The sequence below is a fragment of the Pezoporus wallicus genome, unplaced genomic scaffold (genome assembly GCF_028554395.1).
Source record: "Pezoporus wallicus isolate ANWC-B61680 ecotype Strahan unplaced genomic scaffold, APGP_CSIRO_Pwel_v1 contig_3817, whole genome shotgun sequence".
Taxonomy (NCBI): Eukaryota; Metazoa; Chordata; class Aves; order Psittaciformes; family Psittacidae; genus Pezoporus; species Pezoporus wallicus.
Window position 1 is genome coordinate 1649357 of NW_026635157.1, and position 26392 is coordinate 1675748.

At 40.8% G+C, this 26392-nt stretch overlaps 2 protein-coding genes across 4 annotated transcripts; both read right to left on the minus strand.

The window, feature by feature from the left end:
- Positions 1–1904: 1904 nt before the first annotated feature.
- Positions 1905–9644, minus strand: FBXO5 (F-box protein 5). 2 transcript variants are annotated; one of them, XM_057406050.1, is made up of 5 exons: positions 9603–9644; positions 5464–6200; positions 5051–5141; positions 3760–3921; positions 1905–2248 (listed from the first exon to the last, which is right to left on the minus strand). In XM_057406050.1, the coding sequence occupies exons 2-5, from the start codon at positions 6183–6185 to the stop codon at positions 1997–1999; spliced, it is 1227 nt and encodes a 408-aa protein (XP_057262033.1). In that variant the 5' UTR covers positions 6186–6200; positions 9603–9644; the 3' UTR covers positions 1905–1996. The 2 variants fall into 2 exon arrangements, with proteins under 2 accessions (XP_057262033.1, XP_057262040.1); XM_057406057.1 differs by lacking the exon at positions 9603–9644 and adding an exon at positions 8191–8278.
- A 1109-nt stretch (positions 9645–10753) lies between these two features.
- MTRF1L (mitochondrial translation release factor 1 like) lies at positions 10754–22364 on the minus strand. 2 transcript variants are annotated; one of them, XM_057406071.1, is made up of 7 exons: positions 22042–22364; positions 19379–19458; positions 18000–18183; positions 14591–14754; positions 13538–13655; positions 11630–11766; positions 10754–11181 (listed from the first exon to the last, which is right to left on the minus strand). In XM_057406071.1, the coding sequence occupies exons 1-7, from the start codon at positions 22337–22339 to the stop codon at positions 10966–10968; spliced, it is 1197 nt and encodes a 398-aa protein (XP_057262054.1). In that variant the 5' UTR covers positions 22340–22364; the 3' UTR covers positions 10754–10965. The 2 variants fall into 2 exon arrangements, with proteins under 2 accessions (XP_057262054.1, XP_057262063.1); XM_057406080.1 differs by having other exon boundaries at positions 19379–19518; positions 22042–22174.
- Between the last annotated feature and the right edge of the window lie 4028 nt (positions 22365–26392).

Sequence of the window (26392 nt, forward strand, 5' to 3'; positions counted from 1 at the left end):
CAAGATTTCAGGTAGAAGGTAACTGCCTCTTATCACTCAGAAGTTAATGATATTTCTTCATATTGTTCATCTCCAGTTGTGACCCCTTGAAGCCATGTAGTACGATTACTCCCCTTACCTGGAGGTAACAAAGGATTTTTCTCAAAATTCTACATAAGCAGATAAATTTCAACAGGAAACAAAACATACACACAGAAAGCAGCTGCTCTTCACGTGTACAAATTGTTAGGCCTACTAGAGTGAATAGTTCCCCTTAGTGAACTCAAAACCTGAAAAGGTAAACCTGCTAAGCTTGTAACAGATGAGCAAACTTTTGCTTTTAATATTTGTCTGTCTGTGCTCTGCCTCATAGACTCACTGTTGTTGCATGCGTATCAAACATCTGACCATTGCCTTTTCCATGTCTCACAAATACTGCAGACACCAATATACAGTAGTTGAGGGCCATTACTTCCTGTACAAAAATCATTCTTGTTCTTGCCTGGTTGGTAAAGGTGGTATTGTCTAATTACCAGAATAAGGCATAATAGGATGGAAGACTTCCACCGGTCATTCTCACATTTTGAGCATATCTGTAAGTGGACTTCAATAAACAAAAGATTTACATTCTTGAGAGTTTTTGATACAACTCACCCAGCCTTTTATTTTAAATCCCAGGTTTAGAGTAGGGGATTAAGCTCACCACATAAAACCAGAATGCTAGAGGGATGGCTCAACTGCTTCTACCACTGCTGTCACAAACTGAAAATTAACAAGTGCAGGAAAAGTTGCCATTCAGTATAGAACATCTGTCCCACTTCGAAGAGCAAGATCTACAGTGCTGCCTTCCCAGTCTGTTATCTACTTACTAATAAAGGAAAAGCCACACCCAAGCCCCAGGCATTTCCAGAAAGTGATCAGTCCTTGCTGGAGAATCACAAACACTTTGCTGACAGTGTGTCAGCTCTGCAGCAGCAGCACAAATTCAGACCATAGAAAATCCTCCATTGAATGCATTGGTTCAGAAACTATCTGCAATTACTGCTAAAAGCCTTTAAGTAAGCTGCAGGAATGCAGCAGGAGAATGGATTCAGTACATTTTACACAAAACCAGGGTATCTGCTCCTTGTTAATAAATCAGCATTTTTAAGCACCGCCTACTGGAAAATTTGAGAAATGAGCATGAAAAGTAAACTTTTAAGATGATAAATAGGAATTTTAAGATTTTGTGGTTGAAAACAGCAATTTATTTTTACATTTACAAGACAAACATGAATAATATTTAAAGTAGTATTTACAAATATATACAAATACTAAAAAAATATCTTATTTGGAAAAAACTGGCAATGTATTTTTTAGCACTAGAACCAAAATACAGTACTTTTTTTTTTTTGTGATGTTGGAAAGATTATCACCTCAGTTCAAGGAAGACCTGAATGAAGAAATGAAGGAAGAGCAACAATGTAAGGTTTACGTAACGTAAGGCATCAGAGAAAAAGGTGTTATGACCTTTCACATTTTAAAATTAAGGCAAAGCCTTGGGAGGAGAAGCATAAAATCTAGACTCCCTCATCATTTTATGCTAAAAGGGACACCACCCACCTCACTTGACATTCTCACTCTAAATGCTTTTAAGAGACTTTCGAACAAGAGTAAAAATTTAAATGAAACAGTTTATGCTTCCCCTTCTGTCACTGAAGAATTGCTAGGGTTACACATGGAAGGCTACTTCCCAAAACTATTTTGCTTTGCTCAACAGACAAATTGCCAGGACAATATTTAAAATGTTATTCCAATTCATATCCAGATTATTTTTTTTCATTTATAAATTAATAGTTTTTAGAATAGTTCTTTTAATGATTCCTAGGAATTTTAACACAAACATGTAGCACAGAGGAGTAATAAAATTAACTTTTTTAAAAAATACAGAATAGCAGAAAGCATTTTTGCTGTTTGGTTTTCTTTGAAGATAACCTCATACCCCCAAACCCTGACAATCTCTATTGGGATGGATGGATCACAGTCGCTGTAGATTGTGTTTGCTTTTCTTAGTCCCGGGAAGCAGTTCAAACTTTGAGCTGAGTTTCACCGATTTGGTGCTCATACAGTCACTGGACCTGTGGTAGCTGCACATGCATTTTGTGCAAAAGTCGAAGCCACAGCCTTCACGACTGCACATCGCTCTTTGTAGATAGGAGTCATACTTTGCAGGGGAGCCACAGCGGTGGCAGGCTTTAAGGCTTTCAGTGGTTTTCAAGGTCTTGGCAGCCTGTTGAGAAAGCATATAAAGAAAATCATGAGTGGAGGGTAAATACAGACCCCAAACATTCCCCGATGTTATCTAACGTGTCACAAAACATACTATAACTTCTCCCACTCTAGAAAGATAAATCACAGATTTAACCTAATTTTGGTTATATCAGATTCTGATGGGAGATTGAACAGGAATAATCAGGCTATAGCTGCAGGTATTTTGGACTAGAGATATAGACGAATAGAGGTGGCTAATTTAAAATTCTTTAAATTTTAAATTTAAAGGACAGACTAAATGCAAACATGGCCTTCCCGAATCCTACAGACTTGATGCAAAGATGGTGATCTAGCTAACTTCAGTTAAAAATAAAAAAAAGAGAAAATACATTTTTGAAAAGTTAGAAATATATCCCCAAAACTTCAGCTGTAGTGCGCTTAGCTTGAGACACCAAATAAAAGCAATTCCTAATTCTCTCAAATTAATTCATTTTTTGACACAAAAACAGGTCCACTATTCAAAATCATTCAGCATTAGAAAATTATAGACCTGCATAGCACTTTATATCATTTAGATGTTAAAAGCAAAATGTTTATATAACTAAATTGTGTGCTTTTAGACTGCCTCTTCAGTGTACAGTTGAATATTCAGATTCTTAATGCTATAAAGTGCTATACAGTAGTATTAGAGGAGCTTCATCGTACTTTCCAGTGCTATTACATCATCTTCTCTTACTACACCAAGTTGAAGAATAAGACTTTTGAGCTTGAGTATGAAATCTTTTTCTAGTTTGGAAAATCTGTTGCTTATTAATAACCAATGATTTTCAATAAATATTTTCAAGTCCTATGAGACTTGCAATGTAGACCTACACCTATATGTGACAGACAAAAATGCTTAAGAAAAATAACAAGGTGAAAAGAAACTTAAGGCTGTTGGGCCACTTGTTGACAACTCCCAATGTGCATCACACTAAAACTATGTCATTAAAAACACCAAACATTTTAATGTTAGATAATTAGTTAAAGAAAAAAACAAACCAAAACAAAAAACACAGAATAAACAGGAGAAATATCTATTTGTTTATTTTAAAATATAAGACCTAAAGAGCTACTTAGTCTTTGGTCTGTATTTTTTAGCAAAGTTGTCAGTTTTCTAGTTTATCTGGAAAACATGGTTCATTATAAGTCCATGGAAACTAAGAGGAAATTACTGAACTTTTTCATGTCTGATCCAAGACAAAAATAAAAACAACCCCCAAAACATCACAAAGGCATTTTGAAGGTACCCTAGGTACCTGGGAAGAAAAGAAAAAAAAAAAAAGTAGAACAACCCAATATATTGATATTCTCCACTCGTGGCATTGTCTTAAAATAAGCAAAAGCAAATAAACAAAATCTGGCAGAAATACTAATAAGAGTTACAAGCACTTCAAACTGGAGATACTACTTTCAGAAACACACTTTACAAGCTGATCGTGTGCCAGACAACATGTGAGAAATTGAAGACGAATTTAAATCACCAGTTACCTCAGAAAACTCCATCAGCCTGCTGTGGTTCTTAGATGCTTTGGATCTGGTGCTTTTTTTATCCAAGTTTTTTGGTGGGGTTGCTTTCTGAATGGCAGCTAAAGCCGCTCGATAGAGAGCATAATCCCTTGTTGCAGCATGCTCTGGTGTCTTAGTACCATTCTAATAAAAAGAAAAAGAACAAATTTTGAGAAGAGACTTTTCTGATGCTGAGCTTTCGTTTAATAGAAGCCAGCAACTCATTTTTGATCCTTCCTCCTGCCTAAGTTTCCACAAATAAAACTTCATACAAAGTAGTACGCTACTAATTTTACCTTAGCTTTCTGAGCAACAGCTGCCATAAATTCATAGAACAGACCTCTAGGTCAGACCATCAAAACCACCCATCTTCCGTTATGTAATGCAATGTACTATCATATTAACACATCATAATTATTTAGGCAGAGCATGTAACCTGGTCACTGCAGCGTTTAAAAGCCCAAAGCAATATTTCTAATTCTTTATGGGGAGCAGGAATGCTTGAAGCTTTAAATAGGAAACTCCTCCCACCAATTTTCTAAGTTTGCAATTCAAGTTAAAAAAAAAAACAACATACAATAGCAGGGAAGAAATCGAACTTTATGGGATGAATGCTCAGTGGTGTCCAACTGTTTCACCCCAACAGGCTAGAACCATAAAATACAGCCTAAAATCCTAAGTAGCTGACCACCTTATTCTGTGGCAGATCCCAAGTCTTGCTTCATTGTATATCCACCTCTCAAGGAAGAAAAACACCCCTAGTGTTTTGAAAGAGTCCTGCCATGGTAAAGCACAATGCTTAATGTATTTTTTTTATTTCATAGAACAAATAGGAATTAGGAATAGCTACAGTGCAAAAAGCTGTTTTCTGCAGCCAACATGTTGCACTTTTTCAGTGCCTCTCTCCCTTCTTCGTCAGTGGAGATGCTGAAGTAAGCAAGCCTCTGCATAGAGCCTCTAAGGCTTGCCCAGTGGGCAGTGCTGGAACTGACCCTCTCCCCTTCCTGCCTTCCTCTGTAACACAGGGCATGTGGAAGCTCTTAAGAACATCTGTCTCTCTCCTTGGGCAACCTTCTCTATCAACCTTGCTTGGGCTCAAAAGACAGTGAAGTGACCAGCAACACCTGAAGCAGGGCATCCTAACAGAATAGACTCAGACACTCCAGTGCCAAAGTTTTCAGCCTAAAAAACTCTTCTGTGATTGCTAAGGCCTGGCAGGAGTCTTCAAATTGCTGGTTTAGGCTTGAAATATCTAACAAGTGCAGAAACTTACGGAAAGGTTTTTCACAGCTTTACTATAAATTTGGAAAATCCATTTATCTTCTTGTAGAATTTTCTGCCATGTTGTGCTGACTTTGGCAAAACTGCAATGAGAATACAAACATCAGTTACCTTTTAGGAAAGGGAAAAACTTTTTATTTAATGGTGGGAATAACTATGTTATCTTTTTCTTTCATGTAGAAGATGGGATATGTTCACAATTGTAATCTATAAATTTGCCTTCTAGGAAAAAGACACATTCTCCATATATGTAATGGCTTACATTGACAGCTCATGTTTTAATATGTTACTACATAGTACTGACTACTGAGCATATGTCACAGCCCCCATACGTAAAACATTCTTAAGCCACCTGATTAGGTTGTTTCCTTTTCCAGTGAAACACAATGGGATTAATATACTTACTTGATCAAGTCCGTCTCGCCAAGATGCCTTAAAATGTTTGCTAATATATGCTTCAGGTCCTTTTGGAAGAGTTCAGCAAGTATGTCTATTCTATCTAATCCCATTTTCTTTCCAATTAGGTTGCAAAGTTCAATCTTTCCCATAAAAAGAATTTTGTCTACTGCAGCCCAAGACTTGAGATTTCTTTTACCACCTTTTTTCAAAGTTGAGCAAATCATTTCTTCATAATGGATCACTGGCAACAAAGTTTTCTTTGAAAACTGTGTTTGGGTTTGGTTCTTCATAAGACAATGCTTCGGTGTTCCACAGAGATTCCCAGCCAAAGGTATAATATCCTCATGTTCTATTGCATCAGTGTATTGATTACTTAATATAGAGGAATAACCACTGTCCTCATTAAACTTACTGTTTTCCAGAGCCTCCATTTCATAGATACCTTCATCAAGTCTCTGGGTTACTTGTTTGTTTTCTTTGTTATGTACAGGTCTTCCTTCATCTTCAGGATTTAGATTTCTGCTGGCCACATGGTACGAGTCACTAAGGAGTATTTTCTGATGCTCTTCAGCACACCTTTTACAAAAACCCTTCTCATAATTCAAGGGGCAGGATTTTTCTAGTCTTGATTTCTCCACAGTAGACTTCAGTGGTGCAAACCCAGCATGAAGAGACATACAACCAAAGTCACATTTCATCTTGAAAGAGCGATTAAGGTTTGATTTCATTATTTTGTTTGTATCCTGCAAGAAACAAAAAGGACAATATTACATCACAGCTAAAGTGTATCACAAATACTTTTTGTTATAAATAATCAACCATGCCTTGTTCTGCATTATGAATTTTAACCTTTTATCTAGGTCGCCCTCCAGTGTCTAAACCAGACAACTAGTGAGACTAAGGCTTTGTAAGAGCCACTATGCAAATCTATCTCCTGAAAATTGGAGCTTTACACTCCTTTACTTTGGGATGGGAAAACCAACTGGGCGATTTTACTGGGGTTTTTTACACCTTTCCACCAGTACAGATTACTTCGAGACAGACTGGTGCCTCCATTTCCTACCCTACATGCAGGGATATACTAAGGGCACTTGTGGCCCCTGCAAGACAGCTCAATGGCAGAGGGTCCTTGGGTGACAGCAGGCCCTGGTAGGGGTATGCCAGGCCAGAGAAGCCTGAAGTTTGCAAGCAAGCCCAGAGGCAATGCTGCTCATGCAGCCAGGTATCTCATGAGGCATTTTAAGAGGGGAGGAGGCTGGGTGTCACAGGGAAAGCTTGAGGGCTTAGATGCATGTGAAAATGATAATGGAAAGCAGCATTCTTGAAAGACTGGTCAAAGTGAAACAAAGGTTGCTTACGAACATGATTTTAAGAGGGTCAAAAGATATTATAGGGAAACGGATCTCTTCTTGCCTTTTTCCTTTCCCCTCCCCCCGAGGTGTGGTGCTATCTATATTAACAATTGCGGGGGGATGGGAGAAGGCTAAAGGGGAGAAGGAAGCCATTGCCGTTGTGTTAAATCTAAGGGGAACAAATTTTCAACATGCTTTGCAATCTATAGGGGAAAAAAAAATAATCTGCCCTTATTTCAAGCAGGAGGGGGTATTTCAAGAGACTTAAGCACTTCCAACAGTTTTGGAAAAAGTATTATAAAAAAAAAGTGTTTCATGAAAGTTTCAGAGTTAAAAGCCCCTTCTCCGTACCTTAGTTTGGGGGAAGAAAGGCGCAAACACGCTCACGGCTTTGTACAGTGTGAGCTAGGGCAGAGCTGGAAGCCCTCACTAAGTCTCCTTCTCCCCTTCCCGCCAGCGAGCAGAGGAGCTTTTGGGCTGAAATCCCGCAGAACTGGGAAATGTGTTTCCCCCCTCCCCCACGTTTCGCTGCATCAGGGCCGGCCCCGGTGCCCCGGCGAGTTGCCTCAGCCGCGGGCCCCCCGGGCACTGTCAGGCTGCTCCCCCCCAGCACTCAAGATGGCCCGGGTGGGCTGCAGGTAGATCGGCTCCCGGCCCTGCAGTGCCCGCGGACCCTTCAACAGCACCCTGCGCCTTCAGGGGTCTCCGCTTTCCCCGCGTCCGAGGATCCCCCCTGAAATGGTGGTGGCGGGACGGGCAGGAGCGCGCCAGGGGATGGCCCCCTCCAGCGGCGTGGCCGGGCGGAAGACAGCGCGGCGCGGCACCTCCCAGCCCGCCGCTGCCTGCCGGCGGATGCCGCGCTCGCCACCCCAGCGCGGACCCGAGTCCCACACGCTACTGGGTGGCGGGACCGTTGGGCTCTGCGGCTGCCCGTACGCTACCGTCCCGTCTCCTCCCATCCCACCCATCCATCCATCCATCCATCCACCTAGTCCCGCCGGCTGGATAGCTGCGGGGCAAGGCTACGGAGGGCGGCAGGACCGGGCGGCCACCGGGGATCCCCGTGTGCGATCCGCCTGGTGCCCCTCACAGTGCCGCCAACACCACCAGTCCCGCCGCCACGCACGCCAGCAGCCCCCACAGTCCCGGTCACAGAGCCCTCAGCCCCGCTGCCCAAAGCCGAACCTGCCGCAGAGTCCTCAGCCCGGAGCCCCGCTGCCCAAAGCCGACCCTGCCGCAGAGTCCTCAGCCCTCAGCCCCGCTGCCCAAAGCCGACCCTGCCGCAGAGTCCTCAGCCCCGCTGCCCAAAGCCGACCCTGCCGCAGAGTCCTCAGGCCGGAGCCCCGCTGCCCACCCCCCCTTGCGGCGCTCTCCCGCTCACCTGCAGAGCTGCGCGGCCGCGGGTAATGAACGCGCGGTTGCTCTCGCCGGGTACTTTAAACTTTGAATTTGGTATCCAAAATCGCGCCGCCCAATGGGGAGCCGCTGGCAGCGGCGGCAGCCAGTGGGAGGCGGGCAGAAGGCGGGGGCCAAATCAGAGCAGCCGCGGGCGGAGCCGTTCGGGATCATATTTTCCCTCCTCGGCCGGCAAGGAGTGAGGTGAGTGGTGAGGAGCTGGCGCGCGCTCCGAGGGGTGGAGCTTGGAGGGGAGGGGGGGCGGAGCTGAGCGCGGGAGACGGGGCTATCGGCAGAGCGGGGCTGGGTTCTTCCCTCCGGTCTCCTGTTCCCCCCGGTTCCCCCCTTTCTCCGGGCTGCTCCCCCTTTTTTCCCGCCGGTCCCGCGAACGGTCTCCCAGCGCCCTCCTGAAGGAGCAACAGACTTCCGTTCTGTGGGGCTGGAGAGAGTGGGGGAAACCTACGAGCCTAAGCACTGCCTGGCGCCCAAATACATCTGGGGTTTCTCTTCTAAATGGATGCGACTGGGATCTTGCCCCCATCCTTGCAGAATCGGAGTGCACGCTCAGAGTATGCAGGGCTCCTCTATACCGGAGAAGGGCTCCTGAAGTCGTGCAGTGTATCCTACATCTGAGTTCTTCCCCGTGGAAGAACTGTATCGTGCATTGCGATCTCAACAGCTCAGGGAGCTTGCATTTGCAGTGGGACAGAAGACCTCACATTAAAATTTGGAGCAAGAACGAGACTTAAAGTCTTCACCCAGTAAAACTTGCCAGGACAGGCCACGGAGGTTCCACTCAAGATAGCAAAGTCTGCCTTGTATGGCACTGTCACATGCCAGTTTTTGAGTACCTCTGTCAGCCTCCTGCCAGAACCATGGGTTTTCTCACATTGATCAGAAGCTGGCAACTTGCAAGGCAACAATGCATCCAGTGTCTGTTCAGAAGCCAGACAAGAACAGGGAGGCTGTGGAGCCAGGCAGGATGTAGCCAGCCAGGTCACCAGCCAGAACATCAGGGAAGGTCTAGGGTGACAAAGACTCCCAACGCTCAGGTAAGTTTCAGGCAGTACCAGTGCTTAGACCTGACTGATGGCTCTTATTTGTCTGAAGGAATATGAAGCTTAAGTTAGAGAGAGAAGGAATCACAAACTCCACCCATCACTTGGCATAAGGTAGCCTGGCTTTAAGTGAAGTCAGGAAGACTGTCACAAGGGCTCTGTAGTCTTCCATTTACAGTACTGATTTGGTAGGAATAAAGACTTCAGTCCTCATGTCTGCTCCAACCAGTATCTAATTATTTTTACGCACAAAATGCAACAATGTTTATTTTTACTTTCTTAGGTGCCAACTGGGAGTTGTAGATCTGCTAGTAAATCTAGACCTCGGTCTCACACTTACCAACAGGAAATATGTATGCCTAATCTTATGCACAGATGCTCCTAATCTGAAGTTAATGTATACTTCTTTAATTAAAAGATTTGGAACTTAATCATAGTTACTACACAGTATTTCCTAGACAACAAAGCTGATAAATGTATTAAATGATTCTATGTGTTTTTTTGACATGAAGTGGTTCAAACTGCACTCTAAAATATAATAAAAGATAATAAACTGATAATTGGTTTTTATAGAGGATGTTTAAATAATACATTTCTATAAACTATCCATAGCAAGATTATTTATTCCTATTCTGATTTCTTGCACTAATTTTTATTAGAAGTCTGAAAATGAACACTCATATATTCATGGTAATATTTTTCCCTAGGTTCCAATTTCTTACTTCCTGGTATTTATACTTCAAATACATTCTGTGTGTGTGTAGGTAGAGTACATGATGGGATAACGTGGCATGGAAGCTGCAGGGTTTGTATTGCTTTATATATTTGGGATTGTAAAATGTAATGTAAAATAGAAGTTAAAGCCTTCTTTACCCACAGCTGTGAACATGTGCATATACAATGGTAAAATGAAAAGGCAAAAGCTTTACTTTGCTTTCACAGATCAAATGTTTTAAATAAATAGACAAAACCAGCGAGATGCCATTCATACTGTGTAACATTTAGAAAAATCAAAAAACTGGAGACTTAATTAAAAACATAAAGAAGAAACTGAACTGAAGCCACATGGAAATACCAGCCAAACAATAGTGTCATGATTCTTTTCTCTTTTGAATCAAAATAAATTCATATAACTTGCCCTTTGGCTTCCACAGATTTGTTTTTTTCTTTTCCTGGAACAAGGGATATTCCCAAACATTCTTTTTTGTGTTTACTAATAAACTCTAGGTGGTCAAATGAGATACACTTTGACTCTCTTTCATGTAAGTAATTAACAAGTGGTGCCATTTATTACTTTCTTCTAATCACTCAAACAATAGCATTTTTTTCTCTCAAGTAAGCTATTTGACACTCTACTGATGCTTAAACTATTGTTTAAATGAAAACTTGAACTAAAAATAGCTAATTGTTTAATGTGTACCTTTCAAGAGTGGTGTATCAGCATCTTCCCAGTGGAGAAAGTTAAAAACTGCAGCTACTTCCAGCCTAAATGTTAAGTGAACTGCTTCAGCAATAACATCTCATATAAAGGTAATAAAGTCTTTTACTTAGCAAGTAAGAAAACTGTTTATCAGTCATGAGGAAACAAGTTGTGGTATCTTTCAGGATCTGAAAAGCAGTAGAATTTTCTGAGTGGTGCGCCAAGAAGCTCCTTTGCAGACGTAAGTCCACATCTGTTGTAATGGGCTGACAAAGAGCAATGTTCATGACAGATTCTTTTTTTCATTTTCTGAAATAATTTCCATTAAAGATTCATAATCAGCATATTCTCTCAGAGTTTGTATCATTTCATCTAGCTTTTCTTCTCCTAGCATGAAACACTCAATATGATGCACTGATCTGCTTATCCTGTGGTCAGTAATCCGGTCCTGTGGGAAGTTGTATGTTCTGATTTTCTCTGACCTTCCTTTAGTCCCAATCTGTCAAATAAGAAGGATCAGTTTATCATCATCATCTTTTTATAAAAAGGGTGAACTACTGATAAAGCATTTAAAGCAAAAACTTTCTCTTCCTCCCATACTCATCCAAAATATGTTACATAGTACTCAGATCAGTTCACTAGTTGCAGTAACTGCTCTCAAACATGTTAAAGAACAATTTTACTGCATGTTTTTCCAATACTACTCTCATTCTTCTTGCTGTAATCCAGTTTGTTTCATTAGATCTCTAGAATTTACATACTACTGAAATTTTAAGTTTGGCTAACAGACCTTTACTGCTGAAGTAGAATGTGATTTTTTGCCTCATGCAAGTCCTCCCTGGGCTCTTGTTCTTCTGTACTTTCATTTACTATTTGCAGTTCAACACAGGAGTTACCCCAATGACTTATGGTCATAGAGAATTACATCTTTACTGAGTGAAACTTACCTGAACCTTTCGAACACTGTTTCTCTTTTTGGTTTCTTCTTCCAGCTTGGCATTGTACAGTTTAGCACATAGCATTTGCATAGCCTTCTCTTTGTTTCTAATTTGAGATCTTTCTTGTTGACACTCGGACACAATCCCTGCCAAAAATATCATAATATTTAACACCTAACATTAGCACATACTTTTGCAATTTCTGGAAGATTTGTATTATGTTACAATAAGCTGCTTCTTTCTTCAAAACGTATTTTGGATTGGGAATGTAAAAGTCCAGGCTTATTAACATTTAATGATACATTTTTGGAGAGAAGTGCAGGCTGAGTTGTACAGGTGCTTTGACCCATAGGACAAGAAATTTAGACAAAAGGTAAATAATGAAATAAAAGATACATATTGTGGCTGACTTACAGAAGACACCTTTAATACTTGCAACTTTTTGCCACAGTTCCAGAAAATTCAGAATTTAAGGAGTAATAAAATACAAGAGATAATGAGTATATAGAATATGATCAGAATATACAAATGTGGGCACAATTTTCTTAAAAAAAATAAAGGTGCAGTTTCTCCCTTCAAAACATACAATTCAAGTTAAGATAAGAAGTGAACAGCCTAAGAAAGGAGTAGGGAGAAGAAATACAGGCAGAAGACAGCACAAGCTATTTGTTATTTGGATTTATTTTAAGTAACTCTTTTAAGACCACAGTATGCTTTTCTAAGATTGAACAGTATTACTTTATGAAAGACTTGTTTACAAATAGCTTTGGACTGCAATGAAGATTTATAAAAATAGCTAGGATGAGGGGAATAGAAGAAGTAACAGGACAACTGTAAAGGAAAAGAAATCAAAAGGAATGAGGAAGGGAAAGGTGGAATAGGAAAAAGGAGATAAAGCAACACAAAGCCCCCTATGAACAATCTCCAGTGTGCAACCACAACAAAAATGTACAAAAAATTTCTGTAACAAATACTAATAACCACCTTTAGCAAAAAAATAAGATAATTTATAATTTGCTGGTTTTATTGTTTGGATTTTTTTCCCAAACTTACAGGAAATCCAAACTTTTTGAATCTGGAGAGCTTTTTTTGTCTTCAACAGAATTCTATCCTCTCCACTGTTACCTTCTGCTTTGCTGAGGTGATGCAACAAGTGTAGAATGGATTAATATCTTCAATAAAAATGAAGAAATCGGTGGCAAAAATCTGGATATGTGAAGATAAGGAGCACTCAAGATTATCCTGAGGTTGTAAAGCCTGACTAATGTTTGTGGTAGAGGAGAGGAAAAGCTAAAAAGCAATGAAAGTCAAAGCAGCTGTTGTAGATTGCTCAAAAGGAAGTAAAAAGCTTAAGAATGGCAATTAAGAAAAAAAGATACGATAGCTAAAATGAGGTAGTATTTGAAGGTGTATCTTATCCCTCCTATGTTTCCTAACCCGAGCCGTGGGCATGGGCTTCCTAATTATATGTGTAATCTATGGGAAAGGAGCCAGCAGACAAATGGAAAATGAACAATTTCTCTACAATGAAAAGCAACATTTTAGTATGTAAATAAAGCAATCTCTCTTTCAGAGACTAGTCAAGAGAAGGCAAATAATCAGATTTTAACCTATTCCGTTTTTTTCAGGTTTTTTTTTCATTATTTGAAAGTGTAAATATAACTTTCATAGAAACTGATCTGGACACTTTTAGAGGGTCATGCTCAATGGCAAAATGGATTGTTTATCTACTGAAGTCAGTAATCTTCACTGTTACAAATTGGAGTGGGTACACGATGGTGCATTTAGAGTGCTATAAACACACATGAAAACTCTGCTCTATTGTTGTCCATGTTTGAAAAAAAAAACACAGTTTCAAAAGAAATTCTGACAGTGGTTTTGCAATGTAGATCTTGTACTAACGGGAAAAAAAAGCACCTGTTGGAATGTGAACTATCCGTACAGCACTGTCTGTGGTATTGACATGCTGGCCTCCAGCTCCAGTAGCTCGCTTTGTTTCTATCCGTAGATCTTTTGGATTAATTTGCAGCTTCATCTGTCATGGGAGATGGGAAAAAAAAAGACAGAAAGAACAAATATTTGTTGTTTCTCCCTAGGCAGATGTCAGATATGTAAAGCTGGTTTATTTTATAAGGCACATTCAGGCAAGATCAAACTTTTAGAAGTTTATGAGTGGTAGCTTTCTTCCATGTATAAACATGTTAACAAATCCTTGTAGCCAAATTGGAATGCAACATGATGGAAACTGGGAAATCAAACAAATAGTAGCCTAAGGCATAACCATCCTTTAGCACTGATCTTCCCCCTCTTCCAAAAGCTCTGCACCCTCTTCTAGAAGAGCTAACCAATATTTGAACTTGACCAAATGGTTTTTAGATAAAATGGAAGATTTTGCTCTGGAATGGGGTGATGGTCTCTGGAAGGAGCAAGACAACTTTGGGAGAGAACAGGAAGCAGTAACATCTTTGTTTGCTAGGTCAACATGAAACAAAGATCAAAGCAAAGCTTTAATTCTTAGCCAGTTGTTTGTAACCAAGCAAACATGGTGAGAATGAGTTATCACCTATACACTCTGGAAAGTGAGGACACCACAAAAAAGGGGAAGAGGAGGTGCTAAAAGAAATCTCTTTGAGCTCTGTAAACTAATTCAGTCTTTTGTTACTTTTCAAAAAATGTAAAGCCTACAAAAATGCAAGAGATGAGTGAATTTTCAAGTTACAGTGAAGTAAACTGCCAGCGACTTTCTTGAGATTACGATTACGAGAAAACACAGAAGTTCTTTATTTCACACCCTAGACAAAAATTAAAATAAACAAACAAATATGATTTAGTTTAAAATTAAGATTTAAAAAGATCATTAGAAGACAATAACAAGAGAGAGACAGAAAACACGGGTATTAGCAATACAGCATGTAAAAACATTGCTCGTAGTAAAGTCTATAAAGTGTTATACTAAAAGATAAACATTACCTCGGTCGGTTGGGGTAATATTGCAACAGTCATTGTGCTGGTGTGGATGCGTCCTTGTTTTTCTGTCTTTGGTACCCGCTGAACACGATGAACTCCCCCTTCAAATTTCATGTACTTATAAGCTTCAAGACCTGCTATAGTGGCAACAGCATGCCTTAAGCCACCTTAAATACAGAAGAAAGCCAACTGTAAACCTGTAAAAAAACTTCTTTTCTATGCTGTTATATTTTAAACACTGTATTTAGACATCACTGTAATTTGTTTATTAAAACTATTAATTTACCACTTAAATACTTAAGCACACTATTTGAGTTGCAGCCACCTCTGTGACATTTAGGATAGTTTAAGTTACTAGAGACAACAGTGTGCTGGCGGCACTATAGTGCTTCAGATGAGATGACCATGAAACTGGTTCAAAAGTCAAGTATTTAAGTTATACAGCTTCAAATCAACTATTATGAACACAGGTTTAATATGAAATTCAGCTAAATCCAATGATATTTCAACAAACCCTCTACCCTGACAGACATGTCAAATATTAGCCTGTCAAAGGTTAGCTCTTAGTATGTGCTTGCCTCTTTCAAATAAGATGTTCCCCTCTATCCTGAAAGCTGATGTTCACAGAACAAGGGTTTGAATTTGCAATCATTTTTTCATGTGGCATCTCACACCCAGATTCAAAGTCCCATATCTCTGTCTGCCACTACAGTGTCAGAGACAGTGGAGAAATAATGACGTGGGTTTGTGCTTTAACATGTGCAGTAAATCTTGAACATGCTGATTTTGAACAGTGGCATCCCTTGGGGTATATGAATAAAGCCAGTTAAGAGTGGACTGGAACCATTTCTTAATTGCAGCTTTGTTTAACATTCACTTTGTTCACAAATGTCCACATTCAGATTTCAGTCAAATTCTGCAGCTCTCTGAAATGTGGGAGTTCAGTGTTTTAATGTAGGACATTTCTTTTGCTCAGGCATTCCACAAACATGGAGTGTGGATGGGATGCAATAGCCTAGTATCACCAGCAAGTCTCCTTAACTTAATTTTTACTCAGCACAGCGCAGACAATTTGAACCTGGGGGTTCAAACACACCTTTCATTGGCAGTCTATAGTGTCCCTGCCTCCTGATTTATTTCTAGCTCTTCAGTTTTGGGAACATGTGGTCATGCCAGTAAGATCAGAAAAAACCACTTCAAGAGGCTAGTAAAGGCTAAGGCTGACTTTATTGTTCTCTAAATTTACATCCTACCTTCCTGAACATTCATTTCTGTGCACAGGCAAGCCCTCAGCAAGCCCAAGAGTTTAAAATAAATACAGCCATTAAAAACCTAGCAGTTTCAAAGAGAAAATATAGCTAGATATATACTAGCTTAACTATTACCTCCATTTCCCACTTAAGGCATTAAAGAAAATGCCTCTGAGGGTGTGGGCTCTCCATATTTATTTTTTGTTAACTTCTATACAGTTGGAAAAGAAAGGATTCAAGACACTTGAAAATATAAGTAAGTCCATAATATGGCATAAAGTAAACAGAAGTGTTAGAAGATGCTTCACCTCTCTCAAAGTTTGCTAAAAATCTCTCTGTAATTACATCGTGTTGACTGAAAAAAGAAATTAGTGTTTCTCTGACAGACTGCATATCCTATCACCTTTTCTCATTTCTTCTTCAACATTTTATTAACAAAAAAAAAAATGCTGATGAAAGTATGAATACAGGTAGAGTTTCACAACCAATCTGAGTTAGGAGCAGTAAGCTGCACATGAGCCTGTCTACTGATCCATAGCCACTATGATACATTACCTCCATAACAACGTGTAAGTAAGCAAAATGTGCTAGCTTTACTCACAGCAGCATGGATAACAGTAAGCCTGCTGATCTGTTAAAACAGACAGACTTAGCAAATCCAGCCTGCTGAGAAACATGGCTAGGAATCTGTCAATCAAAACCCAAATCCCTGTCACTGGTTGGGCATGTTTTGGATTGCAGTTTCACAGTTGGCTTAAGATAACTCAACATCTTGCTGCTGGAAGGAGGTCCTGGTTTTCTTACTGCCATCACCAGTAACCACACAGTTCTAACCCCACCCCTCCATAAGCATTTCCCCTCTTGTGCTGAATTACATTAAAACTAATCAGGGGGGTTGGGAGGGAAGAGGGCTGTGGTATTTTCAGTTGGATTGACTTGGTGATGAGACTGCAGAGATGCATAATTACAAATGCAATGCAAAGAAGTCAGCAGTAACACAGAGACAGCAGCCTGATCTTTGTGAAACAACTTTATACACTAACTGGATTAAACTAAAATCAACGTGTCACTGCCTCAGTTTGTTGTGTAAACCTATCACCCCCATTTTTGCAAAGACAGGTTCCATGAGATGCATGAACTCTGTTTTCTTTGAGAAATAGTGAACCAACTTCACAGCTCATCATCACCAGAAGATCCAGTTTTTCCGCCTACTTGCATTCAGCTCCATGTTGCTGCTTATCTTATGCTATCTCTAAGGCTCCTGAGAACTGAATTAACACATCAACTAGGCACAAAACTATCCCAGTCATAAAAAGCAAAGTCTTTGCCAGTTTAAGTGAAAGGACATCAAAACAGACAGGAAAAAAAAAAAAGGAAAGGTAGGACTGCTCAGACTCAGACAGGCAGTGAGGCAGTAAGGAGAAAGGAGAAACATGTCTGTTTACTGGCATCAAGCTGTTAAACTGATTACCTGTGCAATTTCAGTTGAAGGCTTTCATAAAGAATTAGATCTCTTATCCCTTCTCTAAGAGTTTCAATTCCTCCACTTTGCTCTTCCATTAGCTGTTACAGATGAGCTACACCCAAACATCCCATGTCCTTACATAAATCTGCAGATGACATTATTCAGATAAATTCTGCGTGTTCTAGATTAAACCTCAAGAATAGTTTTAATTATACTGATCCCCCTCTACCAAGGGATCCATAATAATGAACAGATTTTCAACCTGCCACCAAACTGATCTAGAAACATTAGAAACTCTAAGCGTCTAAACAGAATAGTATATCCAAAAAAGAAGTATATGTAATCTGTATTTGTAAAAAAAAAAAAAATTATAAAGCTAAACCAACATAATGCGCATCACTTTCTGAATCTTTTTCTGCCAACCACTTAATTTCATTTCTGCTTTTTGAAACTACTGAAAGACAATTTTATTTATTAGCACTTTAGTATTTTAATAGTACTTCTGAAATGAAATTTCTGTATTTTCTCAAATACAGAAGCTGAGAAAAATTGTACTCAGATATTTAAACAATCTTCCACTTCAAAAATTAAGTTAGTGCAAGTTAGCTTCCTCTAGTCAGGAAATGCAAGTGTCAAATGAATGAGTGTTTCAACTTAAATTAAAAAGTTACAAAGATTACGTGTTTTCATTACTGACCTATTTCACTGGGAAAGTATTCTAATATTTCAAATTTCCACTTTTTATAGGCAGCATATCGTTGATACATATCAAATATCTCCGAGGTGAACAGCATGGCTTCCTGCCCTCCAACTCCAGCGGTTACTTCCATGACAAGATCACTCTCGTCTGTTTCTTCTGAAGGAATCAAAAGCAACACTATCTGCGAATACAAAAACACCCACCTAAGACTTCCCTCTGACGCTGCTATCCACTACTGAGATAGTAAAAAATGGCAGACAAGAATGTAATCAATCTAGGCTGCATTCTTCTGCACTAACTTGCTGGTTGCTGGGAGGACAGGCTTCCCATGCTCTTGCAGTGAAGAAAGAGCAGTGAGGAAGAGGTGGGAAGGGATGCTCTCTGTGTCTGTTCACAGTTGTTGGAGCTACATCAGTCTCCTTCAAGACCTAGAAAACTTTACAGGGATTTTTACCCATCAGGAGCACTGCATTGTTTGGACACCACAGGATACACAATGGTTCTTGCAAGCCAGATGAGTCTCTTGCTTCTCATCAGATTCCCTTTCAATCTGGTCTCCACTGCAGAGCTAAGAAGGTAAGGGTGTTCAGGAAGAGAGTCCAACAACAACCAAGTTGTATTACTAATTTCTTTACTAAAAAAGGGAGAGCCAGCCTTATCTTGATCTGTAGAAGACAGCTAGAACCAAAAAAACTGTATCACAATTTTGCAGGCTGGATCAAAACTCTGGATGATTTGCAAATGCTTTTCAATCATCTTACCTTACTAGCATTAAGACGATGTTTTGTTCCACAGACTTCTCCTTCTGTCAAAATCATAAATATTTACAAAAGTACCTATAAAGTGACTCTTGGCTTGTTGCTGAAGGAATAAATGTGACAATCCCAGCTTCTACTTCACCAGTAACATTGAGAGTATGTAACTGTTTATGTGAAGATCACTACTGTTAAACAACATAGATACTATGTAGAACCTATATAAGGTAGCCGTCTAAAGTAGTTACATAGTATTAGCTTATTTAAAAAAAAAACCAAAACACTAGTGTGGATCATACTACACAAGTCCAATGCTTCCAATAGATAAAAAAGCCAGACATCCATAAAGCTACACTCAGCCAAGAAAAGCTGTAGCACCTACTTATAAAGATGAATTGATTCAAACAATTTCAGGAAGAAGTAAGCACACACTTTCAGGCTGTCTCTATACCATCTGCACTTTTCATTTTCCTTTGATAACAGATGCTAATTGAGAAGTATTATTGGCAGGGACGGCAGAAGAAGAGTTTATCCTATATATCTTATTTTGAAGAGAAGGCAATTTGGCTTTGTTAATTTAAAGAATGGCAAGGAAATAGAGGCTTTTAAAGGGTATCTAACCTGCTGTTTCAGTTCAGCTATCTCTTCTTCACAGGTGGCGATTTCCTTTTCCACAAGCTTCCGCAAATCTTCACTCTCATCTGGAATATTTTGGTATGGTTAATCCTCAGACTTGTACCGGTGTCACTGTCAAAAACGTTCTGAAAAATAACTACATGAACAACTTACTCTTAAGAAAAAAGAAAAGCAAAACCAAAAAGATCCCCAACAAATAAAACCAAAAAACAACCCAAACCCAAACAAATGAACAACCCCCCCCCCCCCAAAACAAACCCTAAATCCATCCATCCCCCCAACACACTAAGTCTGTCAGAAAAAGAGGTTAATAATACAATAATAATACAATCTGCAACAAAGATACACAGTACATATTAAGAGTACTTCCGGATATTGTTCAGATGTGAGACGCTGGAAAATCTGGAATACAAGAAGTTCCATTTAAACATAAAAAAACCAAAAGAAAAACAAACAAAATCCCACCAAAAAAACAAAACAAAACAAAAACCACAACACCTAACACAGCAAAAAAGCCCTAGCAACTGCTGTGCTAGTGGTCAAATAATGGCATAGGTTATTCAAAGAGGCTGTGGAGTGTCTGGCCTTGGAGATATTTTGAGTCCTAACTGGACACAACCCTGAGCAACCTGCTCTTGCAGGGGTTTGGACTGGGAGATCTCCAGAGGTCACTTCCTACCTCAAGTTATGCTAAGAAATTACTTTCTGTATTTCGGTGTAATAGGAACATCCAAGGATTTAAAGAGCACAGCAGCCTCACAATAAAAAATTTTCATTAAAAGGACTTTTACCCCTATCATTGTATGTAGTAATTTGAAGACAGTTAGTAGTAATTTAAAGTATTTTATCTCTGACAGTTTATTCCAAAGCAGCTGCAAATCTTCCAACACATCACTAAAAACAAAGGCATGAAAAAAATCTTGCATAATAAGAATTTGTAATTTTAAAGTCTTACTTGACTGATCAATACTAATGCTTGCTTTTCTGTAGTACAGTTTTGATACACTAAAATGTTCCTCTTTTTTTTTTTTTTCCTGGTCATTATCAAACATCACCACCCCCCCAAAAAAAAAGGTCTTTTTTTTTAATCAGTATCTTAAGCAGCCTCTGATCTGCACTGATTCAGCTCACTTGCTCAGAAGAAAAAAATATTACCCCAAAAAGGAGAAAATGGTACACACAGTAGAAAAGGGAGAACTAGGGCAAGCACAGGGACACCTAACTGCAGTTAGCAGCAAAACAAGAAAAAGAAAGATGCTAGACTCTTTTTTTTCTGTGTACAGCAAGGTTTTAAATGCATTCAGTGGAGACAGGAGATGCACTCATAATAAAGCCACACCTTTTCAGCACTATAACAGCATTTAGTCACTAGCACAATGTCAAAAGAAACTTTTTGACTTTACAATTTAGGTTTAATGTTGATGAATTACACACCCCACCCCTTCTGTAAGAAGGGAAGAAAAAAAGATAATAATGTGTAAATTGGTTTCAACATCAGGTATGCTTTTTCTGCAGCTGACTGAGAGTATGCACGGCTGACTACCTGATTGTAACTCTTCAAACATGTCAACCTGATCACCTCCAATTCTCTTTATTTTTTTACAATACCTACTGACTGATCAAGTGCTAGTCATTAAGGCTAACATAAGAATAAGCATTAAGGCATCAGAAATCTATTTGAGTCAAGCCAGCTACTGATAATGCAATTATTATGCAGTTAAGAATAATCTAATACAATAGCAGTTGCATACTTTAAGATGCAAATGTAACATAGGCTCTAAAATCGGTTTAAAATAACATACAGAAATATTTTAAAGGATGAGCTACAGAAGTGCTCAAAGTTACTAAGCCCTTGTGACCACTTCACTTTGCTGAAGTTCTAAACCTGGTTTTGATGGCACTGCCTTCTTTAGGTTCTGAAAGGAGAAAAAAAATTATCTTCCATTCCATTTTATTCATTCAGTTTGAGTCAATGATTAGTTTGTTCACAGGAACTATTTCTCCTTTTTCAGTCTGAGGTGGGAGAGAATTAATTGTATTAAAAAAAAAAAAAGAAAAAAAATACCATTTACTTTTAGGCAGTGTCTGCCATCTCCATTAGTCTGAAAACTGAGTACAGTTAACACTTTCGATTATTCAGTATTTAGCAAAGTATGGATCTAGCAAACATTTCATGATCTAGTGAGTGCTTACTGATCTTACAGTACTCCTTTCCTGCATCTTGGTTTCTAACTGCTATCAAAATGAAGTTTGATTCAGGGTAAAAAATATTCACTATTTGGGAACTATAACAGCGTGTAGCTGCTAACGCAATACAAAGTTAAACCGCAGGGTGGGGGCAGCACGAACTGATGCTGAGGCCTACATCCAAGGAAAAAATAATAAAAAAAAAAAGAAGTTTTCTCTGCCAGATTTATTATCATTATTTTTCTTGACACTGATGCTGTTGCCTTTCCTTCAAGCGTCAGCTGACACGCACCTGGATCCAGGCCTCCACCTTCAGCCATGGAAGGCACGACGGAGCCGTCCCGCAATTCCCCCGCTCCTCCCCTACCTCCCGCGTTTCAGCGCCCTCCCACCACCCCGCGCCTCACTGCCAATTGCGCCGGCACATGCAAATACCGTCCCCGCCCCTCGCGGCTCCGCACCTTGCCGCGCCAGCTCCCGCATCTCGCACAGTTCCTGCTCCTTGTCGCCCAGCCGCCGGACCCGCGCCGCCAACTCCGGCCCCACCCCGCCCGCGCCCTGCGCTTCCAGCAGGCGGCGCAAGGCGGGGCCGGCAAACAACTCCTGTAGGCCGGGCCGGGCGCTCAGGCCGCAGCGCGGCAGCAGCAGGCACGACCCCGCCGCGCTGCCCCTGCCCGTCGCTGCTCGGTGGCTCTGATGGGGCAGCGCGGCGGCCCGGCAGCCCTGCGCCACCCGGAGAGCTCGCGAGAGCAGCCGCATGACCGGTCGAGACGGGAGCTCGGGAGCCCTTTTTTCTCCAATGGTGACGGAGACACCCGAAAGCGCTCGACCTCCTCCCTTCCGGGTTTCCGGAAGCTGCCGAAAAGCCTCGGTGCTAACTTCCGGTGCAGTCGGAAGACACCGGGCCTCCGCTGACGGAAAGAAGCGAAGCAGTTCGGCTCCCTACGGTCGCGGGGCTGCGCCCTGAGGGGAAAGCGCTCTGATTGGCCAGCGCTGGCGGAGCGGGATAAGGGGAGCGTCTTGCCCACGGTAACGGGGCTGTAGCGCGGAGCTGTCAGGGAGGTACCTGAAAGGCTTTGGGGCTCCTGCCGGAGTAGGTGTTTGAGTATTTTGTGTTCATTCTGACCACAAAAAGAAGCCCGCAAAGAGCACCAAATCATCCATACTACAAGTCTAAGGCAGCGCTCTTGAGGCCGCGGGAGTGCATAGGTTTTCACTGGGGGAGGTGCCTTACGCCTAAATTTTCAATGGAAAGGCCGTGGAGATATGGTCATTTAGTTAATGTGATGCAAAGCACATTTGTGGCATGATCTTGGAAAATCCCTTCTGATATGCAGACAGGGTGGCAGAGTAAATTTGTTTAAATCTTAGAGTCATAGAATCAGCTAGGTTGGAAAAGACCTTTAAGATCATCAAGTTCAACCATTACCCCAGGAATGCCAAGACCACCACTCAACCATGTCACTGAGGGGCTCATCTACATAGAGTCTGAATGCTTCCAGGGATGGTGATTCCACCACTTCCCTGGGCAGCCTGTTCCAATGCCTGAGTACCCTTTCAGTGACAAAATTTTCCCTAATATCCAATCTAAACCTCCTCTTGTCCTATCACTTGTTACTTGCGAGAAGAGACCAGCACCCACCTCACTACAACCTCCTTTCAGGTAGTTGTAGAGAGTGATAAGGTCCCCCCTGAGCCTTGTCTTCTCCAGACTAAACAACCCCAGGTCTCTCAGCCTTTTCTCATAAGACTACAAAAAAATACCCCAAGGGTGGCTAGTGTGACTGCTAAAGACTGAAGCAAAGGCTGCATTGAGTACCTCAGCATTTTCCTTATCCTCAGTCACTAGGTTTTCCCTACTATCCAGTAGAGGACAGAGGTTTTCCTTGGCCCTCCTTTTATTGCTAATATATTTGTAAAAGTACTTTTTATTATCTCTGTTCCAGAGTTTGAGGATTCCAGGTGAGAGAAAACGAGAGACAAATAGAGAACTCACAAATAGTTTATTAATATAGGAAAATACAGAGAATCTAACAGGTAAAGGATACTTCCAAAGAGTGCATATATTACCAACCCCAAGGACCCTGTGAAGCCAATCAGGAAACCAGCACCCAGGATCATCATCGCAGTGTGAGAGGCAGGCTCTACCATGGTGGGTGTCCCCCCAGAGGCAACGTTGACCTGGATGGCATGAAGTTCTGTGACTTTGCATCGCATGAGGCTCAGGCTTTTAGACTGACAAAACTGCACACTCATTCTGACACAAGGGGCCAGCCTATGTCGGAAGAAGTGGCCCACAATATCTAGAAAGGTCTCCAAGAGTCGAGACTTTTTCGGGGAGTTCTAAAGCGGAACTTTGGATCCGGGTAGGAACCATAGCTGGATTTGCTCACTAGGAACCAAAGCAGGACCTTCTGGGGAGGAGCTAAAGCAGGCCACGCCTGAGGAGGGGGTGGCGAGCCACCACAGACTATTACTTTATGTGTTAGGCTTGCCTAACACATGCCACCATGTGGTCCGTATATGGATCGTCCCTGAAACAAATCATATGAACCTCCAGTGGAAAAACTAGGTGAGCTATCATTCACTGAATATAAGAAAATAATAAAGATATACAACATATAATACAACAAAATATTATTAATAATAAGAGTCCAAAAAGGAGTAATTCTTGGAGCCAAGGCCATCCCCATCAGAGATTACTGAAGGGGTTCCAGCTATCCTCTACCTGCAGTCACCTAGATAAAATTTGCAAATCAGATAAATGAGCGTGAACAGATTTAGAATGATCAGATATATTCATACAACACATGCCATCAAAATTTTGACAGCCATGTCCATGAACTAGTAGAAGAAAGTCAATAGCCACTCTGTTTTGAAGAGTGACATGTTGAATGGAGTCCACATCAGTTAACAGATCCCGAATAGCATCAGTGGTGGCGTTATTCTCTTTTACTAACCAACATCCAAGTTTCTGTAAGGTGGCCAATGCCCGTGCTGATGCCACTCCAGAAGCAAAGAAGGATGCCAGAATAATTCGTTCTGCATTCCAGAAGTCAACATTACTGTCACAGCTGTCATGGGACCTTTTCTGGCATTTGCAAGACTTTAACGCCACTGCCATAGCATTGGGTTGTAACAAAGTTAATTTTCAAAAAGTACATGGACCTCTGTTAATCGCAGCAAGGATGCCATACCAAGCTCTATCACTACACAGTAAAAAGAGCCCAGATGGTAGGGACATGGGTGAATTAAAAGACATAGTGACCATACGACTTTGGGTTTTACACCACAAACTACGATTTCTATACACAGTATTAGTTGATCCTACATCCATAATACTATTATATGTTACAAACTGCTCAGTATAGTTAAAGGAAGTACAACAGGCATTCCCAGGTATGGTCCTCAGGAGACTTAACTCTTGAGGACGTAACACTGGAGTCTTTCCAATCTGTGGTAACCAGCTATCCCAATTTTGTTTACTGTTTCAGTTCCCGAAGGCTGTCTGCTGCACGTCTGATAAACTTAAGTTCACTGCCTCCATCAATTCTCCTTCCATTAAAGGCACTCCAATGAGACATGTTGAAAATGGATTCGATGGCATAGCTGTACTTACACATAAGGTATCATAGTAGGTGATATGGGCGAGAGTGATGCACACATTGGTTATGGGCTGGGTGACAGGTGATGCTGAAAGTCTGAAAATCAAAATGAGAACAGGTTTGCCCCTCCCCCTGGGTGTACCAATTCCCTGTGTCATGAGTATTCTGCTGGAGCCCTAAGCCACTGAATGGACCCAGGACAGATAATGGTGACTGCATGAGAATCATCTGCAGCTAGGAGCTCACCTGGCATCAGAGCCAAACTACCTGGCTTTTGATACCATACTTTCCCACCCATGAACTGGCGAGCAGGGCCACTTAATTTTACCAAGCCTGTGACATAATAAATATAACACCAGGTTCTGGCAGGAAGGATCTGTTTCCAGTTAGATGTATTCCTCAGGCCTAACAGAATGGGCTTTTTAACATCTGTTTGTACAAGATTTACTAGGTGGATGTCTAATTTCTTTAGATCAGGATGCAATGTTATTATCTGCATAAGTACCCCTCCACTAGGTTGCACATGGATTACCACATCTGTTTGCTCCCGCTATGTTTGTTGTGCCTGTAAGTCTAAGGGTTGCTTTCAAATCATTACTAAACTTACTTTTTCAGAGTATACTACATAATCCTTTGCTCCCTGGATAGTGATTGAACCATGAGCTACCTGACCAATTTCCCAGGTTTCTCCTTTCATTAAATTCAAAGGATTCAAAGTAGGAGATAGCATGTGGTTATTCAAAATGCATTGAGCCTCACTTAGATGATCAACCCATTTAGAATATGTACCTCCTTCCAAACGTTTCAACTGTGAATTTAGCAACCTGTTCATTCATTCTACTAATCCTGCCTCTTATGGATGGTGGGGTACATGCCAGGTCCAGGTGATACTACGTTCATGGGCCCATTGAGCTACCTTTGCATTCTTCAAATGTGTTGCATTGTCTGACTGGATTTCTACTGGATTTCCAGAATGTATTTCAATGGTTTCTAAACAACGAACCGTCGCATGGGCATTTGCATACCATGTGGGAATTACCATGATGACACTGGAAAAGGTGTCTGCGGCTACACAGGCATAACATTGCCATCTGTGATTTTATCAGACCCTTACCTGAGCAATCTGCCAAATTTCTGCTCTCTTTAATCCCCGTTGCAGTTTTCCCATGGGAGTAGAGAACACCTTGGCCTGTTTTAGTAATTGACA

Coding starts and splice junctions, on each gene's coding strand:
- FBXO5 (XM_057406050.1), bottom strand. CDS start 6,185: ATGAAATCAAACCTTAATCGCTCTTTCAAGATGAAATGTGACTTTGGT. Junction 3,922..5,050: donor AAGCTGTGAAAAACCTTTCC/GTAAGTTTCTGC, acceptor TCTTTTTATTAG/AATGGTACTAAGACACCAGA. Junction 2,249..3,759: donor GGCTGATGGAGTTTTCTGAG/GTAACTGGTGAT, acceptor CTTTCTCAACAG/GCTGCCAAGACCTTGAAAAC.
- MTRF1L (XM_057406071.1), bottom strand. CDS start 22,339: ATGCGGCTGCTCTCGCGAGCTCTCCGGGTGGCGCAGGGCTGCCGGGCC. Junction 19,459..22,041: donor GCGGGAGCTGGCGCGGCAAG/GTGCGGAGCCGC, acceptor AAAATATTCCAG/ATGAGAGTGAAGATTTGCGG. Junction 13,656..14,590: donor TATTACCCCAACCGACCGAG/GTAATGTTTATC, acceptor CTCCCATGACAG/ATGAAGCTGCAAATTAATCC.